The sequence below is a fragment of the Saccostrea cucullata genome, unplaced genomic scaffold (genome assembly GCF_032062105.1).
Source record: "Saccostrea cucullata isolate Sc308-1 unplaced genomic scaffold, CSIRO_AGI_Scuc_v1 ctg756, whole genome shotgun sequence".
Classification (NCBI taxonomy): domain Eukaryota; kingdom Metazoa; phylum Mollusca; class Bivalvia; order Ostreida; family Ostreidae; genus Saccostrea; species Saccostrea cuccullata.
In genome coordinates, this window is record NW_026930876.1 from 254,611 (window position 1) to 273,319 (window position 18,709).

Genomic DNA, 18,709 nt, shown 5'->3' on the forward strand with positions numbered 1-18,709 from the left:
CATAGGTCTGATCTTGCCAGGGGTTTCTTTGATCGATTCAGGCTTGATTAGCACATAACAGGTAAATTTATCAGGGAAAAAACTACAATTTGATGAGCCCAATTTTTTATATTGGCAGGTCAGTTAAGTTGTTTACCAGGAAACGTTAATGAACACACTTAAAATATCAGTTTTACAAACCCCTCCTATAGTGTAAGGGGGAATTTTTTCCTCGTAAGGGAGAAACATTTTGATGACTGATACTGTTTATAAGGACTTCCTGATCTGTGACTGATTTAGTAAGCGGGGCTCTCTCTGTGTCCACACTAAGGCTGACAAAACGGGGAGTTTATCTCATGGATAACATAGGGGATTCAGAGTAAGTCAGTATAGAATTCTACTATTTATTTCACAATGCTGGGAATTTTTATTATTTGGATATATGGCAGGTGTGTTAGTGGGAGGGGCTAATCTTATGTTCATTACAGTGTCACCAGGTAATAGTTTCTTGCTGCTCTGGAGTTTTACGTATAAAAAATAAACAATGGACTTATCAGGATTTAAGTTGTAGATATACATAGCAAAGGCAGGAACTAGGAAATAGGGAAGTTTCATTGAAAGTGACCAGCAGTAAATATTTGTATTAATGTGATAGATAAAAAATGTTTTAATACACTTAAATTCATAAAAAGTTTATCAGAATGTATGCCATTGTGAACTGCATTAGACAATGTAAAAACCTAACGTGTATATTATATATGAATTCAGTCCATATATAATATATTTCATGTTATGAGCTTTGTCATACTAATACAATTGTTATGCCCTATTGTGTATTTCCTGTACTCTTATGTGAACTTTCATTTACATGTCTGTATTAGTGGCATGCGATAATATTCCCATCATCTGTCAACTCATTTCAGCCTGTGTTTATATATAGAAGATTAGAAAAGAAACAATATTGACTGACATCTATTTTTTCCATCCTGTCCTCTGTATAACTTTATAACACTTTGTATAAATTAACACATTTTCAAAGAAAGTTTAAAAAAATAAGATATGCTTTGCCACTGATACATTTTTGTGAGAGCTAGTGAATATCACATAATTTTCTGACTTTGACCCTCCCTATGACCTTGACCTTACTGTATTTTGTGTTTAATTGTGCAGTTGCATTTTCAAAGTAATTATTCAAGATATTTTATAAAAAAAATTACATCAATAAAACATTGGTGAGAACTCTGTATTGCCTTGACCTTACTGTTATCTATGATGTGTTTAATCTAGTTGAAAAGCAATTCTATCAGAACTATCATAAAAAGCTATTATTGAAACTCTTATACTGTTACATATATTAGCATAATTTTTCTGTCCTTGACATTGCTTTTGACCTTGACCCAGTTTCATAGGAATGGGTTTTGATATTTTAATCTAACTTAATACCTGTTCTTCCCTGTGACTGTTAGCATGACCATATAAAGCTTTGTTTAGCTCAGTATCAAAGCAGTTATGATAATTTTCTTAAAAACTCTTGTGCTTGTATGTATTGGAACCATTCAATTATGCTGACATTTTCTGACCTTCAACATTCTCCATGACCTTGACCCCTTTTTTCCTTTAGCATTTGTTTCAAAGATTTCAGCAGACTTCATTTCCTTAAAATTTTGTATGATTAGTAATACACTGACTATGTATTCATGCAGTTCTTTATCTTAATCCTATTATGACTTCAAGCTTCTGGGAAGAAGAAGGTTCTAAACCTCTTAACAGCCAATCCCCTGGGGATGGATTGGTACAGAGATGTTATATATTGTAAAACTGTGCCGCTTTCAACATCCTTCTCTGATAGAAATCTTTTTAGTAACCAAGATACATTTCTTAACACAAAAATTATCTAGTCTTAAATTCTGTAACTTTAATTTCTGGCCACAATCATGGATATTTACAAGTTATTGGAAACAAGTTATTGTCATGTAGATTTTGTCAGCTGATTCCTCAGATATGGAGGTTTCTGCTTCACCAATTACACACTGTTCCATTTAGTGAGATATAGTGGACCAAATTGATATTGCAATACTGTTTTACGAGGAAGCATGTCTGTCCCCTTAAAATTTTGATTACCAGGTACTGATAATAGAAATTTCTGATCTTGGATACATACTTAGATGAATTAGTTCATCAAAGGCCAAGTCATGTCTCTTTATTGGCTTGTACTATAGTAAAGTACTAATGATTCAACTGAACTATAGAAAAAAAGGGTTTCATGCAGAATTTATCTTCAGAGATTTCAGTATCATGGTTAACCCAAATAAAATTCAATACTGTTATATCTTATGGAATAACCTATTTTTCATGCGTGTTAAATGCCAATGTAGTATTTTTATGCCCCCCTTCGAAGAAGGGAGGGCATATTGCTTTGCTGCTCACAGTCTGTCAGTCCGTCGGTCTGTCGGTCCATTTAGTTTCTGTTCATTTTCACAACCATTGCACATACTGAAATGAAATTGGTATACAGGTTTATCAAGTAAATATCTAGGTCAAGTTCTGTTTTGGGTATGATCGCACCATTTTAGACAGAGTTATGCCCCTTGGACTTAGAAAAATTCCACTTATTTGCAGTTTCCGTTCATTTTCTTTTGTAGAGGTTGCACATATTGAAATGAAATTTAGTATACAGATTTTTCAGCTAAATATCTAGGTCAAATTCTGTTTTGGGTACGATAGCACCGTTTTTGTTAGAGTTATGCCCCTTGGACTTGGAAAAATTCCACTTATTTGCAGTTTCCGTTCATTTTCTTTGTAGAGGTTGCACAAATTGAAATGAAATTTAGTATACAGATTTTTCAGCTGAATATCTAGGTCATGTTCTGTTTTGGGTAGAATTGCACCATTTTAGACAGAGTTATGCCCTTTTGGACTTAGAAAAAATCCAGTTTGGGGGGAGGGGGGCATAAGTGTTTTACAAACATCTCTTGTTTGAAAAATAAATGCCTTTAGCATCCTGCAGTGCATTAAGACTAAGGCGCTGATCTGTATTATGACTTCATATTTCTAGTATAAAGAGTAAAGGACCTGTTGGTTGATAATGTATGTACAATGACTGATTAGCATGTGATACACGAAGCAGGTGCTTCTGGTGATATGTAATGTTAATCACAATTGTCTGTCATAGACAAAGCCTATTTTCTGTATAAAAGCTTTCTGGTTCAATAATATGGAATCTTTTTTGCCTTCGTGGTTGGTGAAAAAATAGAGCATCTTTCTCCTCAATATTGATCAGCATTATCAGCTGATTATGATTACGCTTTCATTTATATACATCAAATTTTTCCTCAGGGGGCCCGAAGAATGGGTCACCATGGGCGGTCTTTCATTCACTGGTATGGATGTCCGATATTAATTCTATGGCCTTTTAAAAACCTATGAAGTAAAGATAAACCAAAGAAGACAAGGTTCATGACATATGAAACCTATTCCATAATGTTCAAAAGAAAATACATGAATTTTTAATTATTGAAGAAGGAGGATCATTTTCTTCAATTTTTCTTTATGCAGAGTAGAAGAATCAAATATCATAATGCATTATTATAAAATTCTAAAATGATGATTGTTTTTATGGCATCTTTTAGAGCTCTTTACTGATCCAGCTAAAAGTATAGAATTTATAAAGGGCCTTTGCAATCAAATTGTCAACTGCCATAATTCCTTTTTTCAGAAAATGCATTGAATGCTTTGAAAACTCGCAAATTTCTATTTATGGTAAAATAGATAAATGCTCACTCATGATTATAATTTTGATAAAAGGATATGCATGTATCTTTGGTCTGGAAAAAGTGGACAGCTAGCAGCATTAGGCAGGTGGTTACTGATGAGTTTGATTATAGAGTAAAAATCATAGGCAGGATTTGAAGTGGTCTTTTCATATGTCTCTTGAATTGTGTTAACGTAGCTGCTACTGCAGTTTTGATTTTGCCACGACAAAGATGGTAAAAAATGAAAAATGGAAACTTAACAACACTGTTATGGTCAAAATATTGGTGTTCTTAATTGCATACATAACCAGTAGATCATCAGAAGTCTTCTTAATCGGTTCTGTTTTGTCAATTTGTTGAAATTCACTATTAAGAGAGTCATCTCTGCTAGGTAACGGTTTTGGTCCTTTAAGTGGAATGGACCAAAATTCCTTGGCTAGCAAAGATGCAAGAGAGTGCAAAGTTTGATAAATGTAATGCTTTATTATAATAACAAACAAGAGAGAGGAATTATATTATGGTAGACCATTATGTAATTGAAAGATTCTTTTTTGTTTGAATAAAAGTCTATGGTAGCTAGTTTAATTTTGTTATCTAGTGGTTCTTATAATGTTCTGACTTCACTGTCATCTATGATTTTGTTTGATAGACAAGAGACTTGAATCTTCGTTATTCAGTTGCTAAGCCACTATATGTGTTATTCAGTTGCTAAGCCACTAAATGTAATTAAAATCATATATCATAAATTACAAAGAAAAGCAGTGAAAAGCTGATAGTGTTAATTGTAGATTAAAATAATAACAGTATTATTTTTATATTATCATGATTATGATGCAAGCAAAATTAATTTTATATATGGGAAGAAGTCTTTTTCCTTGTGAACCATCAATACTGGCTCATTAAAATGAATTTCTCTCTTCTTGTCAGGAAGCACAGCAGTGGTGACTTACACAGTCGACTGAAGACCCGGAAACTCCTGGGGGTGGGGGAAACAGACGATGGTGATGTCCACAGGTCAAAGGTAAACGCTGCTCAAACTTCATGTGGTACAGTGTAAAAGCTTGTAAAATACTTAATAGAGCTGTACATTGGAATTGAGGGAATTAGTCTGTGACCATCATTTTTAAAGAGGTATGTCTAGCTTAAAAAAAAAAAATTGAAATGTGCAAGATTCAAATGTACATCACTTCAAATTTAAATGAGAATAGGAAGAAAAAATGAAAATATATTTTCTCACAGTCAATTTCTAAAGTTTACATGTTTATAAGCATGTATAATATTTAAAAGATCCAATATCAGCTAGTGCAATTGTCATTATTGGTTGCTTGTAATACAGCGTTTTTGCAAATTCAATATACAGCTTTATGTACAAAGGCCATAATATCTTTTCCTTAACATGATTTGTCTAAAGATAATATTCAGTGGTAGTATCAAGAGATTTTTTTTATGCTCCCCTTCGAAGAATAGAGGGCATATTGCTTTGCTGCTGTCTGTCTGTCGTACCATTTAGTTTCCGTTCATTTTCTTCACAACCGTTGCACATACTGAAATGAAATTTGGTATACAGGTATATCAGATAAATATCTAGGTCAATGTCTGTTTTGGGTACAATCGCACCATAAATGACAGTTATGCCCCTTGGACTTATAAAAATTCCAACTATTTGCAGTTTCCATTCATTTTCTTTGGAGAGATTGCACACATTGAAATGGAATTTAGTATAAAAATTAGTCAGATCAATATCTAGGTCAAGTTCTGTTTTGGGTACGATCGCATCATAATTGACAGAGTTATGCCCCTTGGACTTAGAAAAATTCCAATTATTTGCAGTTTCCGTTCATTTTCTTTGGAGAGGTTGCACATATTGAAATGAAATTTAGTATAAAAATTAGTCAGATGAATATCTAGGTCAAATTATGTTTTGGGTACGATCGCATCATAAATGACAGAGTTATGCCCCTTGGATTTGAAAAATTCCAATTATATGCAGTTTCCGTTCATCTTCTTTGGAGAGGTTGCACATATTCAAATGGAATTTAATATACAGATTAGTCAGATGAATATCTAGGTCAGATTCTGTTTTGGGTATGATCGCACCATAATTGACAGAGTTATACCCCTTGGACTTAAAAAAATTCCAATTATTTGTAGTTTCCGTTCATTTTCTTTGGAGAGGTTGCACACATTGAGATGGAATTTAGTATACAGATTAGTCAGTGAATATCTAGGTCAAGTGTTTTGGGCACCATTTTTGACAGAGTTATGTCCTTTTGGACTTAGAAAAATTCCAATTTTGGGGGAGGGGGGCATAAGTGTTTTACAAACATCTCTTGTATTAAGGTTCAGATTGGAAGATGCACACTTTTAGTATGGGATTGCCTCCAATAATTTGTGAAATATGAAATATTTATTGACAGTCTTGTTTATATAATGTGATGTAGGAGTTTGCTAACATCCATAGATCTCCATTTAGACAGACAGCATTTAGTTGTGTAGGGTAATGTAGCATTAAAGTGATGGCTTACAATACTTGAACTGTGCTTTAATGTAGTTTCTGTCACAACACTTGTGTCAGGTTTTAGCTTAAGAGCTCTAAAACATTTCATCTTAAATACAAAACTAAGTTCTGTTGTAAAAAGTAAAGCAATATTTTATATCTCACGAGAAAAAATGCTCTCTTATGCATACCAGAATCTCTTCCTCTCTGTTTTCAAAGAGGGCCTTCATGTATAAAAAATGTCCATATGTTAATATTTGATTTAGTGTTTACAGCATGATAAACTGTTTGTATTTCAAAGAATGTCATGCTGAATAGATAGCAGTCTTTAAGATTTATAAATTATGTAATATCTTTCGGAATCTGATTTTAATCTCATTCCTAGTGGGCAAGCTGCATTTTATTTACATCTAGTTAACTGTGTACTTTTAAAAGTATAATAGAGAGCCTCTAATAAATCAGCAAGTAGAAGATTTGACATTAATCCAATCGCAGCCTCATCCGCTTACTTTATGAATATTGGAATACAAGAATTAATACGATTAATACACAGATACTTGATTTAAAATCCCAGCTTAAAAACAAAGAAAACACTAACGAAATGGAACATATAAACGATCTAATAACCGCAATCCCAAACTTTATGAAGAAGAAGGAAGCCGATAAGGAATCAACAAAAGCATTCAAGGACAATAAAAAATCCCAGTAATTGTTAACTACACCCCCCTCTTGATGTAATGGACGAATTGGAGCAAGGATCTACGTACCTTCACATTTCGTCTGAACGAATTTTGTCATAAAACTACAATGAACTCTTGAACATTTTAAAGAAATTAGCGTTGTTGATATTAATACATGTTAATTATTTTAATGTATTTTTACGAACAATTATTATCCTCCATAAAATAGAACTATTCAGAAGTAGCAATTTATGAAACCAAATTACATTTTATGTTATCCCAACATTTATAGGAAATGTAATCTAATGTCCATTTGTATAATTTTACGCACTCTATATATACATGTACAAACCATCCGTATTTTTTTCCATTGTGACGTCACAGTCTACCGAAACAGCTTGATGATGCAACAGAAGAATAATAATCCACACAATTTATGGACGTTTTTATCAATCACAAAACAATAATATTAGCTACTGACTAAATCTTAAGTTAGAAAAAAACTTTAGAGGAAACGTAAATTGAGTATATTTTGTATAAAGTACCATTCTTAAGCAAGTCCGCATATGTGCAAAACACTCCGCATTTTATTTTGTATTTAGCAACGCCATCCGCAATTTTTGTGTATATAGCAACGTCATCCGCATTTTTTACTTCAGTAGATAAATTTACATGCTTGATTGTTCTGATGACGACCGTCACAGGTCGAAACCGGTCAACAAAATAAATTTACTGCTGCATTCTCACGAAGTGTTGGTGGTCTGTTTTATACTTTTAAGTTTATAACTTTAGTTACAGACCCTATTGAATACCTTTCGGTATCCACACGTGAGAATCTTCCGCAATTTTAACCTCAAGGTGTTGGTCTCCAGCTTTTCTTTGTTTTGTATTCTACATTGTTACTGGGACCCCTGCATACCATAAGGTATACACCATTCCGAACTGCGCTATACATTATGGCCACCAACTCAATTCCAAAGTTAAAAGAATCAATTAACCAGAAAGTGAGTGAATCCCTCAAGGTAGACATCAGCAACCCCAAAAAAAGATTCCGCAATTCTTCACAATCTGATACGGATATAGAATATTCAGAAACAACTAACAAATCTCAACAAGAAATAGCAGGGAAAGAAACCGCTATTGCAACATCCGATCCAGTGGAATCTTCCGAGAAACCGAAAATATCAGAAGAAAATGTTGCCATTTTTAGGACACTCCGAAAACTTCATATTAAACTCCAAAGAACTAAAAGCCATGCCGCATACCTGCATAAATGCCAACAACAGGACCTCATACCAAAAACACTAAGAGCCAAAATCATTCCACAAATTCCAGACAGTAATGCTTTATTTCTCCTAAAGTGGGAGGAAGCACACCTTAATTTTAGCCGCAGCCTCATCCGCTTACTTTATGAATATTGGAATACAAGAATTAATACGATTAATACACAGATACTTGATTTAAAATCCCAGCTTAAAAACAAAGAAAACACTAACGAAATGGAACATATAAACGATCTAATAACCGCAATCCCAAACTTTATGAAGAAGAAGGAAGCCGATAAGGAATCAACAAAAGCATTCAAGGACAATAAAAAATCCCAGTAATTGTTAACTACACCCCCCTATTGATGTAATGGACGAATTGGAGCAAGGATCTACGTACCTTCACATTTCGTCTGAACGAATTTTGTCATAAAACTACAATGAACTCTTGAACATTTTAAAGAAATTAGCGTTGTTGATATTAATACATGTTAATTATTTTAATGTATTTTTACGAACAATTATTATCCTCCATAAAATAGAACTATTCAGAAGTAGCAATTTATGAAACCAAATTACATTTTATGTTATCCCAACATTTATAGGAAATGTAATCTAATGTCCATTTGTATAATTTTACGCACTCTATATATACATGTACAAACCATCCGTATTTTTTTCCATTGTGACGTCACAGTCTACCGAAACAGCTTGATGATGCAACAGAAGAATAATAATCCACACAATTTATGGACGTTTTTATCAATCACAAAACAATAATATTAGCTACTGACTAAATCTTAAGTTAGAAAAAAACTTTAGAGGAAATGTAAATTGAGTATATTTTGTATAAAGTACCATTCTTAAGCAAGTCCGCATATGTGCAAAACACTCCGCATTTTATTTTGTATTTAGCAACGCCATCCGCAATTTTTGTGTATATAGCAACGTCATCCGCATTTTTTACTTCAGTAGATAAATTTACATGCTTGATTGTTCTGATGACGACCGTCACAGGTCGAAACCGGTCAACAAAATAAATTTACTGCTGCATTCTCACGAAGTGTTGGTGATCTGGTTTATACTTTTAAGATTAATCCAAAGAGTATATGGACATGCTTGTAAAATATACTGGCTATATGGTCAATCATCATGTTGTTCAATATACTGAACATGTACATAGATAAGCGTATTCAAAATTTAGCGCAATCGCTGGGTATTTAGATGTTGGCATATTCATGAATTAGCGCTACACATTGCTGTGTAGTATATTGTATTTATATATATGATTTTTTAGCAGTATTCACGAATTAGTGTAACGTCTACACCAAATCCGCTAAAATATGAAGCCCACTATTTTTTAAAGTACACATCAGTATTACAAAGAGTATATGGACATAGTTTGCCAAATACGCTGGCTATGGTCAATCAACCGATGCAGTTCAATATAGTATTGAAAGCAATACAGTGTATTTATATACATTTTAGGATGGTAATATGACATCTAATTTCAGTTCAGCTCTTCATTGCAATTGGCTATATAGCACATTATCATACAAAAATATATTAGTGGTTAATTAATTGAAGCAGAAGATTGATGCATATAATATATCTATAGAGTTATTTCAATGATTTCTGGATTTTGTAGTTGAGTCAGATTTTGGGACACAGTGACCAGCTTTATATACGACTTCCTCCGGGTCTACGAATATGGCAGATTGCCATGGCAATCATTATGACAGTGATGGCATCATGGGTAAATTATTAAAAGCTCATCCATTATTAGACAAAATGTTTTTAAAAAAGTCTCTTCAATTGAACTTAAAATATTGCATCAATATAGATTAATATGAGTATATTTTTCTATATATGAGTAATAAAACTTCCTAAAAATTTATGATCAGCATGAATTGACAGATCTAAAAATAACACAAACAATTTATACAAAAGTCAATTTATTGCAAGTTTATAGTTCTTGTTACTTAATATGTATGTCCCAAAATAATATTTAATTGTATTGTAAAAAAAAAAAAAAATACATTGCAAAAGGTTTCTCTCATATCATTATATTTTTAGGCATTTATTTTTCCGAGGCACCTGTTCACCACAATGTATGATGGAGAGTATGAGAACACTTTACCAATCCGCCTGTATGGAGTGGCACTTCTCTGTAAGTATAGGAGGAAATCTACAGGTGGTGAGGTGTACTCATAAACATCAGTGTGGCAGTTTTTGTTTGTTATTTGTTTATGGAAACACCACCACTTGCTGACGGAGAGCTGCAAATTTTGTCATACTCAGCACCCAGTGCTATTGAGCAGTCTCCACGTCCCACAGTGGAATTTGAACCCCCTGATGCAAGGATCAACAGCTTACTCTGCGACTAGAGAGGACGCTCTTACCACTGCACCACGTGGGTGACGGCAGTTTTTGTAATGACAAGCCTGTTGCATTCGGGTGCATTAACCAGTGCTTTTACGTTCATGTATTTGGTCTTTTAAGTGAATCTACTGAATGAGTTCCATCCATTTTCTTGACATTACATTAAAAAATCTGGATGTCCTACCTCTTCATATAAACAGAAAATTGTAGTAATTTCTATTGAATTTTGATTAATTATGCTGAATTTTATATCAAATAATGGTATCCCTGTCTGACATCATTCAATGGCTTTATTTTGTAATATGTGGTAAATTATTTACCATTATCAGGAACCTGCTCTACAGATGTCCTGTAGTGACCAATTAATCTAATTGATACCCCTGCCCATCTGTCTGTCTGTTCATTTCTTGTCACAAGCACATCTCTCCCCTTGGTCAAATCTGGCTCAAACTTTACTACTTGCATGCCCTTGTGTAGAGGATGTGCATAGATCTAGAAACATTTCTTAAAAGGTCAAGTTTAAAACAAACATCCCTGTGTAAACTCATTTCTCGAATATATATTCCTCCCCCTTGCTAAATCTGGCTTGTACTTCAACAACAGATTTCCCCTGGGTAAAAATGTGTAATAATTTTGAACTCATTTATTAAATCAAAGGTCAAGGTCAGAAGAACCCACTGTATAAAATCCTTGCCATTAGATTTCATCATAGTGTTTGATAGTCAACACATTGGTTAAATTTTCTCTAGGTTTATCATTATGTTACCACTGTTTATAACTCTCCTGTAATTTTTCTCTAGGTTTATCCTTACTGTACTGGTACACAGTGAACACGGTGGATAAAGACATGATCCGACTCCTACTGCTGTGTAGCATTCTCTTCTTCTCACTTCATACCATCGGTAAGTGTCTCAGGAAGCAGTGTGTAGGTTAGCCTGTCAGGCCCCAGGCAGTAGTTCCCAATCATATAAAGGCACATCTCACCATATAGCATGTAGAATATAGGCCTTATAGGCATACACATTACCATATGGTATTTAGAATGTGTCTTAGGCTCTAGGCATATTCATAATGTAGTATCCTCCTAGTTTTTGCTTTGCATTAAATCTCTTATTCATTATATTAAGAACATTTTTTGTTTCATTTGTTCTTTTAAAAATGTACTGTTGCTCATTTTAAGCTTGCATGATTTGTAAATATTTATAAGACGTAACATGAAATGCAGACTGTGTTTTTTTAGCAAAGTTTTAGGACTCTTTAATAATTATTCCTTTGATTATCAGTATGTATAAAATGCAGACATTAGAAAATTCATTCTTGCATGGGGATGCAAAAAACACTCACCCATTTATTAACAGCTCTATTAACTTCTAGTATATCATAACATAGATTTGCTCATTTTGTCATGGACTGGTGTAACATACTCCTTGACCAACAGGAATATGGCAAACAATTGTCTTGATCTCCTAAATGTTTGCCTTTCATGTTTACTTCATATTGACATAACAAAAGCAACGATGCATCAACTGCTTATCTTTGCCTTGGAAAATTGCTAATCAATGATTGAATACTAGGGGCTCATTTATGTTGGAAGAGAATTATGCAATATGGAAAAAAATGTGCATTCTCAATTAATTCCCTATCTTATTTTCCTTAATTGTATGGAAAAGGAATTTGAATTGAACATTAAATTGTTGTATTGTTTGACAGGGAAAAACAAACATTATACAACTTAATGTGAAAAAAACAAGTAATCATGTATGCATAAGTCAATTTATTTTCACTATCTAACCTGAAAATTGTCCAAAAAAATTGCTGAAGCACATGTCTAAAATTCAAAAAAACAGGACTCTTTGATTGAGTGGATGAGAATATACATGTATATCTATTGCTTTTCTGTTGCTCATTACAAGTTCATAGTCTGTGTTAATTGTAAGAAGATGAATTAGATATTTTTTTTATATGTTGGCCTTTCCAATTTTTTCAATGTTTAAAAAAAAACTTTCAAGTCTGTAACAAAAACAGATTTGTGTACTCTACTGGTAATTTCTGATGCCATAAAATGAGACAATCTCTAATCATTGTTTGACTCTTTTTAACTCGAAAAGATTCAATCCCTTACATTGGATTTTAATACGATGTTCATATGACTGCATGTAGCCAAATAACCAGTAGAAGTGATAGAATGTTTTAGTATTAAAAATCTCTGCAGAATACATCATCATTAGACATTAGAGGCCGGATCTTTGATTTTCACTCGTTTTCCTACAAATTAGACCTCATTGTGAAGGAATCCACAAGTTGACAATGGACAAAACATGTTAAGATGAAGAAATCAATTTTTAAGAAATATTGATTCATCTTGATATAACATGACTCCTTCAAAGGTATCTTTCCCCTTAAGTCTGGCGTGGAGGGTTTGATGAGGTATGCTAATTAAGTGATAAGATAAGAGCTAGGAAATAAGAAGTTTATAAGCGGTAGAAATTTCCTTGTTAAGCTCCCGTCTGACGTGTCAAAGAGGAATTATGGTACCGTTATATTGTATATAAGGCAATTTTAAAGGAAGTAAAAATTTCTAGTGATTATTAATGCCCTGAAGCTATATAGCTTAAATTTACTTTTCCCTATCCAGTGCTATTCATTTTGAGCAGTAATAGTGACACCCTACAAAAATGTGTAGGATTATTCAATGCTTCATATTTGAACTTTCATATTTTACTAATTTACATTACCTGTGAAAACACCTTTCATAAAGATGTATAATTTTTTTACTTCCTTGTCCTGACCCATTTGTCAAAAATTTTAGTTTTTTTTTTTAGCTCACCTCAACGAAGTTGGGAGGAGCTTATGTGATACACTTGGCGTCGGCGTCCCAGGTTAAGGTTAAGTTTTTTGGAGCAGTTTTCTTTTTAAGTACTTCTATGTCCTATATTGATTAGACATGCATGGGAGATGCTTCTAGTGTTTTTCATTGTACCAGTCCAAGATTCAGATGCTGCAGTTTAAACAAAGAAATGACCAGATTAATGTTTTTTGGAGCAGGTTAACATTTTTGGTGCAGTTTTTGGTGTAGGTTTCATTTCCAAGTATCTATAAGTCCTATGTTGACCAAACTTGCATGGATGATACATCTAAGGAGGGATTCTACCAGGCTTGCTTCGGATGCTGAATCTGACCTACATTTTCCGGTTGAGTGAACAGGTTAAAGTTTTTGGTGCAGGTTTCATTTCCAAGTAAGGCCAAAATAAAATTATAGTTTGTTTGGAATTGCCTCCCGCCTCATTGAAATACCCCCCTCCTGAAAAAATTTTATTGACCAAAAGTAGGAAGATTTTTTTTTATTTAATCAATTTTTTTGCCTATTACATGTATCACATACAAAACACTGAAATACAGTGTCAGATCTATGTAAAATTAGGTTTTCAATTAAAAAAAAAATAATTTCCCTCCCTCCCTCCTGTGTCTGAAACCCTTCAGGCGGCAATTCCAAACAAACAATTTTTTAAGGATGGCCTAACTATAAGTCCTATGTTGACCAAACTTGCATGGATGATACATCTTAGGATGCATACTACCAGGCTTGCTTCGGATGCTGAATATGACCTACATTTTCTGGTTGAGTGAACAGGTTAAAGTTTTTGGTGCAGGTTTTATTTCCAAGTACCGGTAACTATAAGCCCTATGTTGACCAAACTTGCATGGATGATACATCTAAGGATGCATACTACCGGGCTTGCTTCGGATGCTGAATCTGACCTACATTTTCCGGTTGAGTGAACAGGTTAAATTTTTTTGTGCAGGTTTCATTTGCAAGTAACTTTAAGCCCTATGTTGACCAAACTTGCATGGATGATACATCTAAGGATGCACACTACCGGGCTTGCTTCGGATGCTGAATCTGACCTACATTTTCTGGTTGAGTGAACAGGTTAAAGTTTTTGGTGCAGGTTTCATTTTCAAGTAACTATGAGTTCTTTAATGACCAATCTTGCATGGAAGATACATCTAAGGATGCATACTACCAGGCTTGCTTCGGATGCTGAATCTGACCTCCTTTTTTTGGATGAGTGAAAATGTTAGTTTTTGATGCATGTTTCATTTCCAATTAAGTATGAGCCCTATAATGAGCAAACTTGCATGGACGATACATCTTAGGATGCACACTAATGGACTTGCTTCGGATGCTGAATTCGACATACATTTTTCAGATAATAGACCAGGTAAAAGTTATGGTTGCAGGTCTATTTCCACAAAACTATAAGGCTTATATAACATTGTATAAACCAAACTTGCACAAATGTTGCATCAAGAGATGGAAACTCTCAAATTTGCTTCAGATGCTGGATTTTGATTACATTTTCATGAAGAAGAACTAATTTAAATTTTTTATGTAGGTCTGTTTCAAAGTATCAGATCAAAATTGCTTAAATATTTTCATTTTTGGAATGTACACTTTTTGTTGGTTAATTGTCTGACTTTGCCTTATAAAGACAACATTCGTTGAGGTGAGCTCTGTAATCTCTGATTACCTATGTTTTTTGTTTTTTTTTTTGGGGGGGGGGGGAACTATAATTCGTGAACACAGTAAATGGCCCACTGATGCAAGTTTTTACACAAGAAAGTACCCCGGGTACATATTGCTGAAATTCCCAAATTTTGTGGCATCATGCAATCTCCTTTTTATAATAATATAGCTAATAGTGACTATCTCACCACAATTCTGTACAGCACCATTGAGCAGCTATCATTTGCTAGATGAACTTACTTCATATTTATTCACTGGGTCACATATAGTAGATCATAGTTTGTTTGCATGACTAAAGAATGCTAAAAATCTAAATTGTGTTAAAAAGAGATGTATCGGTACTTTCTGATGTGCATTGATTTCAATGATAAGAAAGAATAGTGTAATATATGCATAATTTGAAATCCTTAACAATTTTATTACAACTTGTTTGTCCATGCATGTTATGAGCTATTATATACATGTATATATGCTGGGTGTTGTATTCTCATATGTATTATTATTATTATATAGTCATGTGACCTGGAATTGCTATGTATACCATTCCTTGCTGAGTGATTTGATGTTGATACAGATATAGCCAGCCTTTTGTTTTTCAGTGATTGGAGGGGGGGGGGTATACCCCCTGCAGTGAATGTTGTAATGATTTGGGCTTTGATTCAGTTTCAGCCCTCTGCCTACCATTTGTGACCACACTGTGTGCTTTTCCTCTACTTTTCCTGTGTCTTAGACTCGTCTGTATATGTGTTAGTGTCTACTTCTACTGGGTGTTCACCAGGGACTGGAAACTCTCCAGCAAGGAGCACTGGCGACTGTACAAACAACAGGTAGTGTATCACACATGGTACAAACAACAGGTAGTATTATCATACATGGTACAAACAACAGGTAGTAGTATCATACATGGTACAAACAACAGGTACAAACAACAGGTAGTAGTATCATACATGGTACAAACAACAGGTAGTGTATCACACATGGTACAAGCAACAGGTAGTATTATCACACATGGTACAAACAACAGGTAGTAGTATCATACATGGTACAAACAACAGGTAGTATGTCACGCACGGTACAAACAACAGGCAGTACATACATACTGCACTATAGAAAGATAGGGTAGAGTCAGGAAAAGAAGGTATTACCCTGGTACAGGCCAACCTCATTAACCTGAACTCTCGCCCAGATTAATGAAGAGTTCAGTTTACAGAAACAGACTTTTCTTAAATTGATACATAAAAAAATTATTCTATTCCTCCAGAGTTTTGTTCAAAGATGAACTATCTGGATAATTAGTGTCTGGATGGAAAAGGGTCCATTTGTTCAGCTCTTCCTTTAGGTCACTTTCTGAAAATTCTTGTATATTAATTGAGGGATTAGTTAACCACTGAGTTTCATTAGTCTCACCTGCTTACAGGCTGTGTTGGTATGGTATATCTGTCTTTTAGTATTTGTTTTATACTTCCCTGGACATATTATATAACCATGCAATGGAAGTAAAAAGCATTTAGCAAATGGCCTAAATTCACTATAAAACAAATACAGGTATTATAATGGTTTTTGTAAGGTAATTTAAGTTATATAACAAATCCCTGAAGGACTTTGCTTTAATGGTGTTTTTCAGTTCTGAGCATAATAAAGAGCAAAGTGTCTCAATGAAATAGTTAAATTATCGATACCTGCTCCAGTGGCAAAAACTCCAGGGGGAGGGGGTGGGGGATATCATTAAATTCTTGGTGCATGCTCAGAAGGTAAAAGCTCCTGAGTGCAGTTTACAAATCTAAGTACATCATTTAGATATTGGTGTAATAGTTTTTTGATACTCATCAGGTAACCCATATAGCCTATTGGCCTGTTCTTTCTCTAGATTATGTTCCTTGAAAAATAAGGTTAGTTCCAGGATGGAAATGAAAGATAACCCTTGGCTGAATTAAAAAAAAAATAATTCATTTCATTTGAATTATGTTATTTGAAATTTCTTTAGAATGGAAACTTCATTTTTCCTGTTACACTTAAGGAAATCTAGATCTACTTGATATTTTCAACGCAGGAAATAAAACACAAGACTATATTATAAAAGATTGAAATCAAATATAGATGTTGAAAGGGCAAGAAAATGACTAAAATGACTAAAGATATCTCAATTCTGAAGAATATATTAGTCTGGGTGAAGACAGTATTGAAAAATAATAGATCTAATATAGACATGGGGCAATTAATAAGTTATTGTCTGACAGAGACAATCAGAAAATTGATATTTGTCTGTCATTGAACCTAACACCTCTGGTCAACAATTCATAAGTAAAAATCAAACATGAGCGAAGCCCCTTGTTTATTAGCCATTTAGTAATGAAGTATTCAGAAAAGAGAGAACAATATCTTGAGAATGTGAATGGCTGATCAGTTACTGGTTTATCGTAGTACTCTGTCAGTAACTTCATACTGTGTACACACTCTAATAGTCCTGCGACAACAGCTTGCACAATCAATATGTAATGATAAAGACTGGAGGAAAGTGGTCTCAGGAAATAAAAACTGTGATTTTCTTTTGCCAGAACATAAGTAATGACTAGACACAACAGTGTAATAAAAATTTTGACTTGAGTTGATCGATTGAAAGAGCTAGGTTATTGTTACGTTTCTAATAAAAAAAGTTTAATTTTAAATAACTGAAAATAGCAAAGATATTCTTTTGGATCTCTGCGTTTTGAATATAGATACCAGTTATTAAATTTCTTTCGAGAGATTGAAGGAATGAGAAATAATGAAAATATATGAAACAATGAATGAAAATTTCTTACATTTTTTTTTTTCACTTTTCATTATTTTAAAGAAATTTGACAAACTTTTTATTTAGCACATAACTGTAGCTAGTATTCAAGACTGTTAAATTCAGCTAAATTAAGTTGATAAAAAATTTATTTTTAATTGGGAAAATGTGATTTGTGGCAAATATTTTCAAGTTATAGGGAACAATTGTAGCGAGTATTCAAAAATGTTAAATTCAGCTTGATTAAGTTGATGAAAAATCTTTTAATTGAGAAAATGTGATTTGTGGCAAAAATTTGCCAACAAGGGAACAATGGTGATCAATAGACAATTTTGTTTTTCAGTGACAATCTGGGTGATATTTTGGGGACGTCGAGCCACCTGGGGGCTATTGGTGGGAGGGTCCAGTGCTCTGATCAACTGTTTATATTACTGGGGGCTGGGCTACAGATTCTGCTTCCCCATCCTAAACAGGACTTCCTCCAAGAAAGGAGCAACGAAAAGATCACGTAAAACTGTGGAACAAGAGCAGTAACTCTGAAAGGTCCAAGTCAACTCTTTGTTGTTATCTGTATTGGCAAAATTCTTGATAAATTTATAAAATGATAAAAATGTCTCCTGTCCGTCTTTAGATTAACTTTGCAATAGATAATGGTAACAAAATTTCAAATATTTGTCTTAAAGTTTTGTAAATTTTCTTGGAAAACTACTGTACATTTTTTGATGTATTTTTTGTGAGTTTCTCAACTGGCTATTCAGAGGTGCTATAAAGTAATAGTGTATTATGTAGACAGAAGGATATTGTAGTCCAGCAGTAGTCCAGATTTTCTTAGTGTTCTATGTTATGAATTAATTGA

At 33.6% G+C, this 18,709-nt stretch overlaps 1 protein-coding gene across 7 annotated transcripts in view; it reads left to right on the forward strand.

The window, feature by feature from the left end:
* LOC134230413 (tumor protein p53-inducible protein 11-like) overlaps nucleotides 1–18,448 on the forward strand; it is a 64,832-nt gene extending 46,384 nt beyond the window's left edge. For 2 of the 7 annotated variants that reach the window (XM_062712237.1, XM_062712233.1), the window contains 6 exons: nucleotides 4,659–4,752; nucleotides 9,822–9,929; nucleotides 10,250–10,343; nucleotides 11,356–11,457; nucleotides 15,747–16,046; nucleotides 16,077–16,126. In XM_062712237.1, coding sequence (XP_062568221.1) covers nucleotides 4,659–4,752; nucleotides 9,822–9,929; nucleotides 10,250–10,343; nucleotides 11,356–11,457; nucleotides 15,747–16,046; nucleotides 16,077–16,111 — 733 coding nt within the window. In that variant the 3' untranslated portion in view covers nucleotides 16,112–16,126. Of the gene's footprint in view, nucleotides 1–161; nucleotides 359–4,658; nucleotides 4,753–9,821; nucleotides 9,930–10,249; nucleotides 10,344–11,355; nucleotides 11,458–15,746; nucleotides 16,047–16,076; nucleotides 16,127–18,196 lie in introns of those variants that run through there. The other 5 variants (XM_062712234.1, XM_062712238.1, XM_062712236.1 and 2 more) reach the window with 5 other exon arrangements.
* Nucleotides 18,449–18,709: the final 261 nt, after the last annotated feature.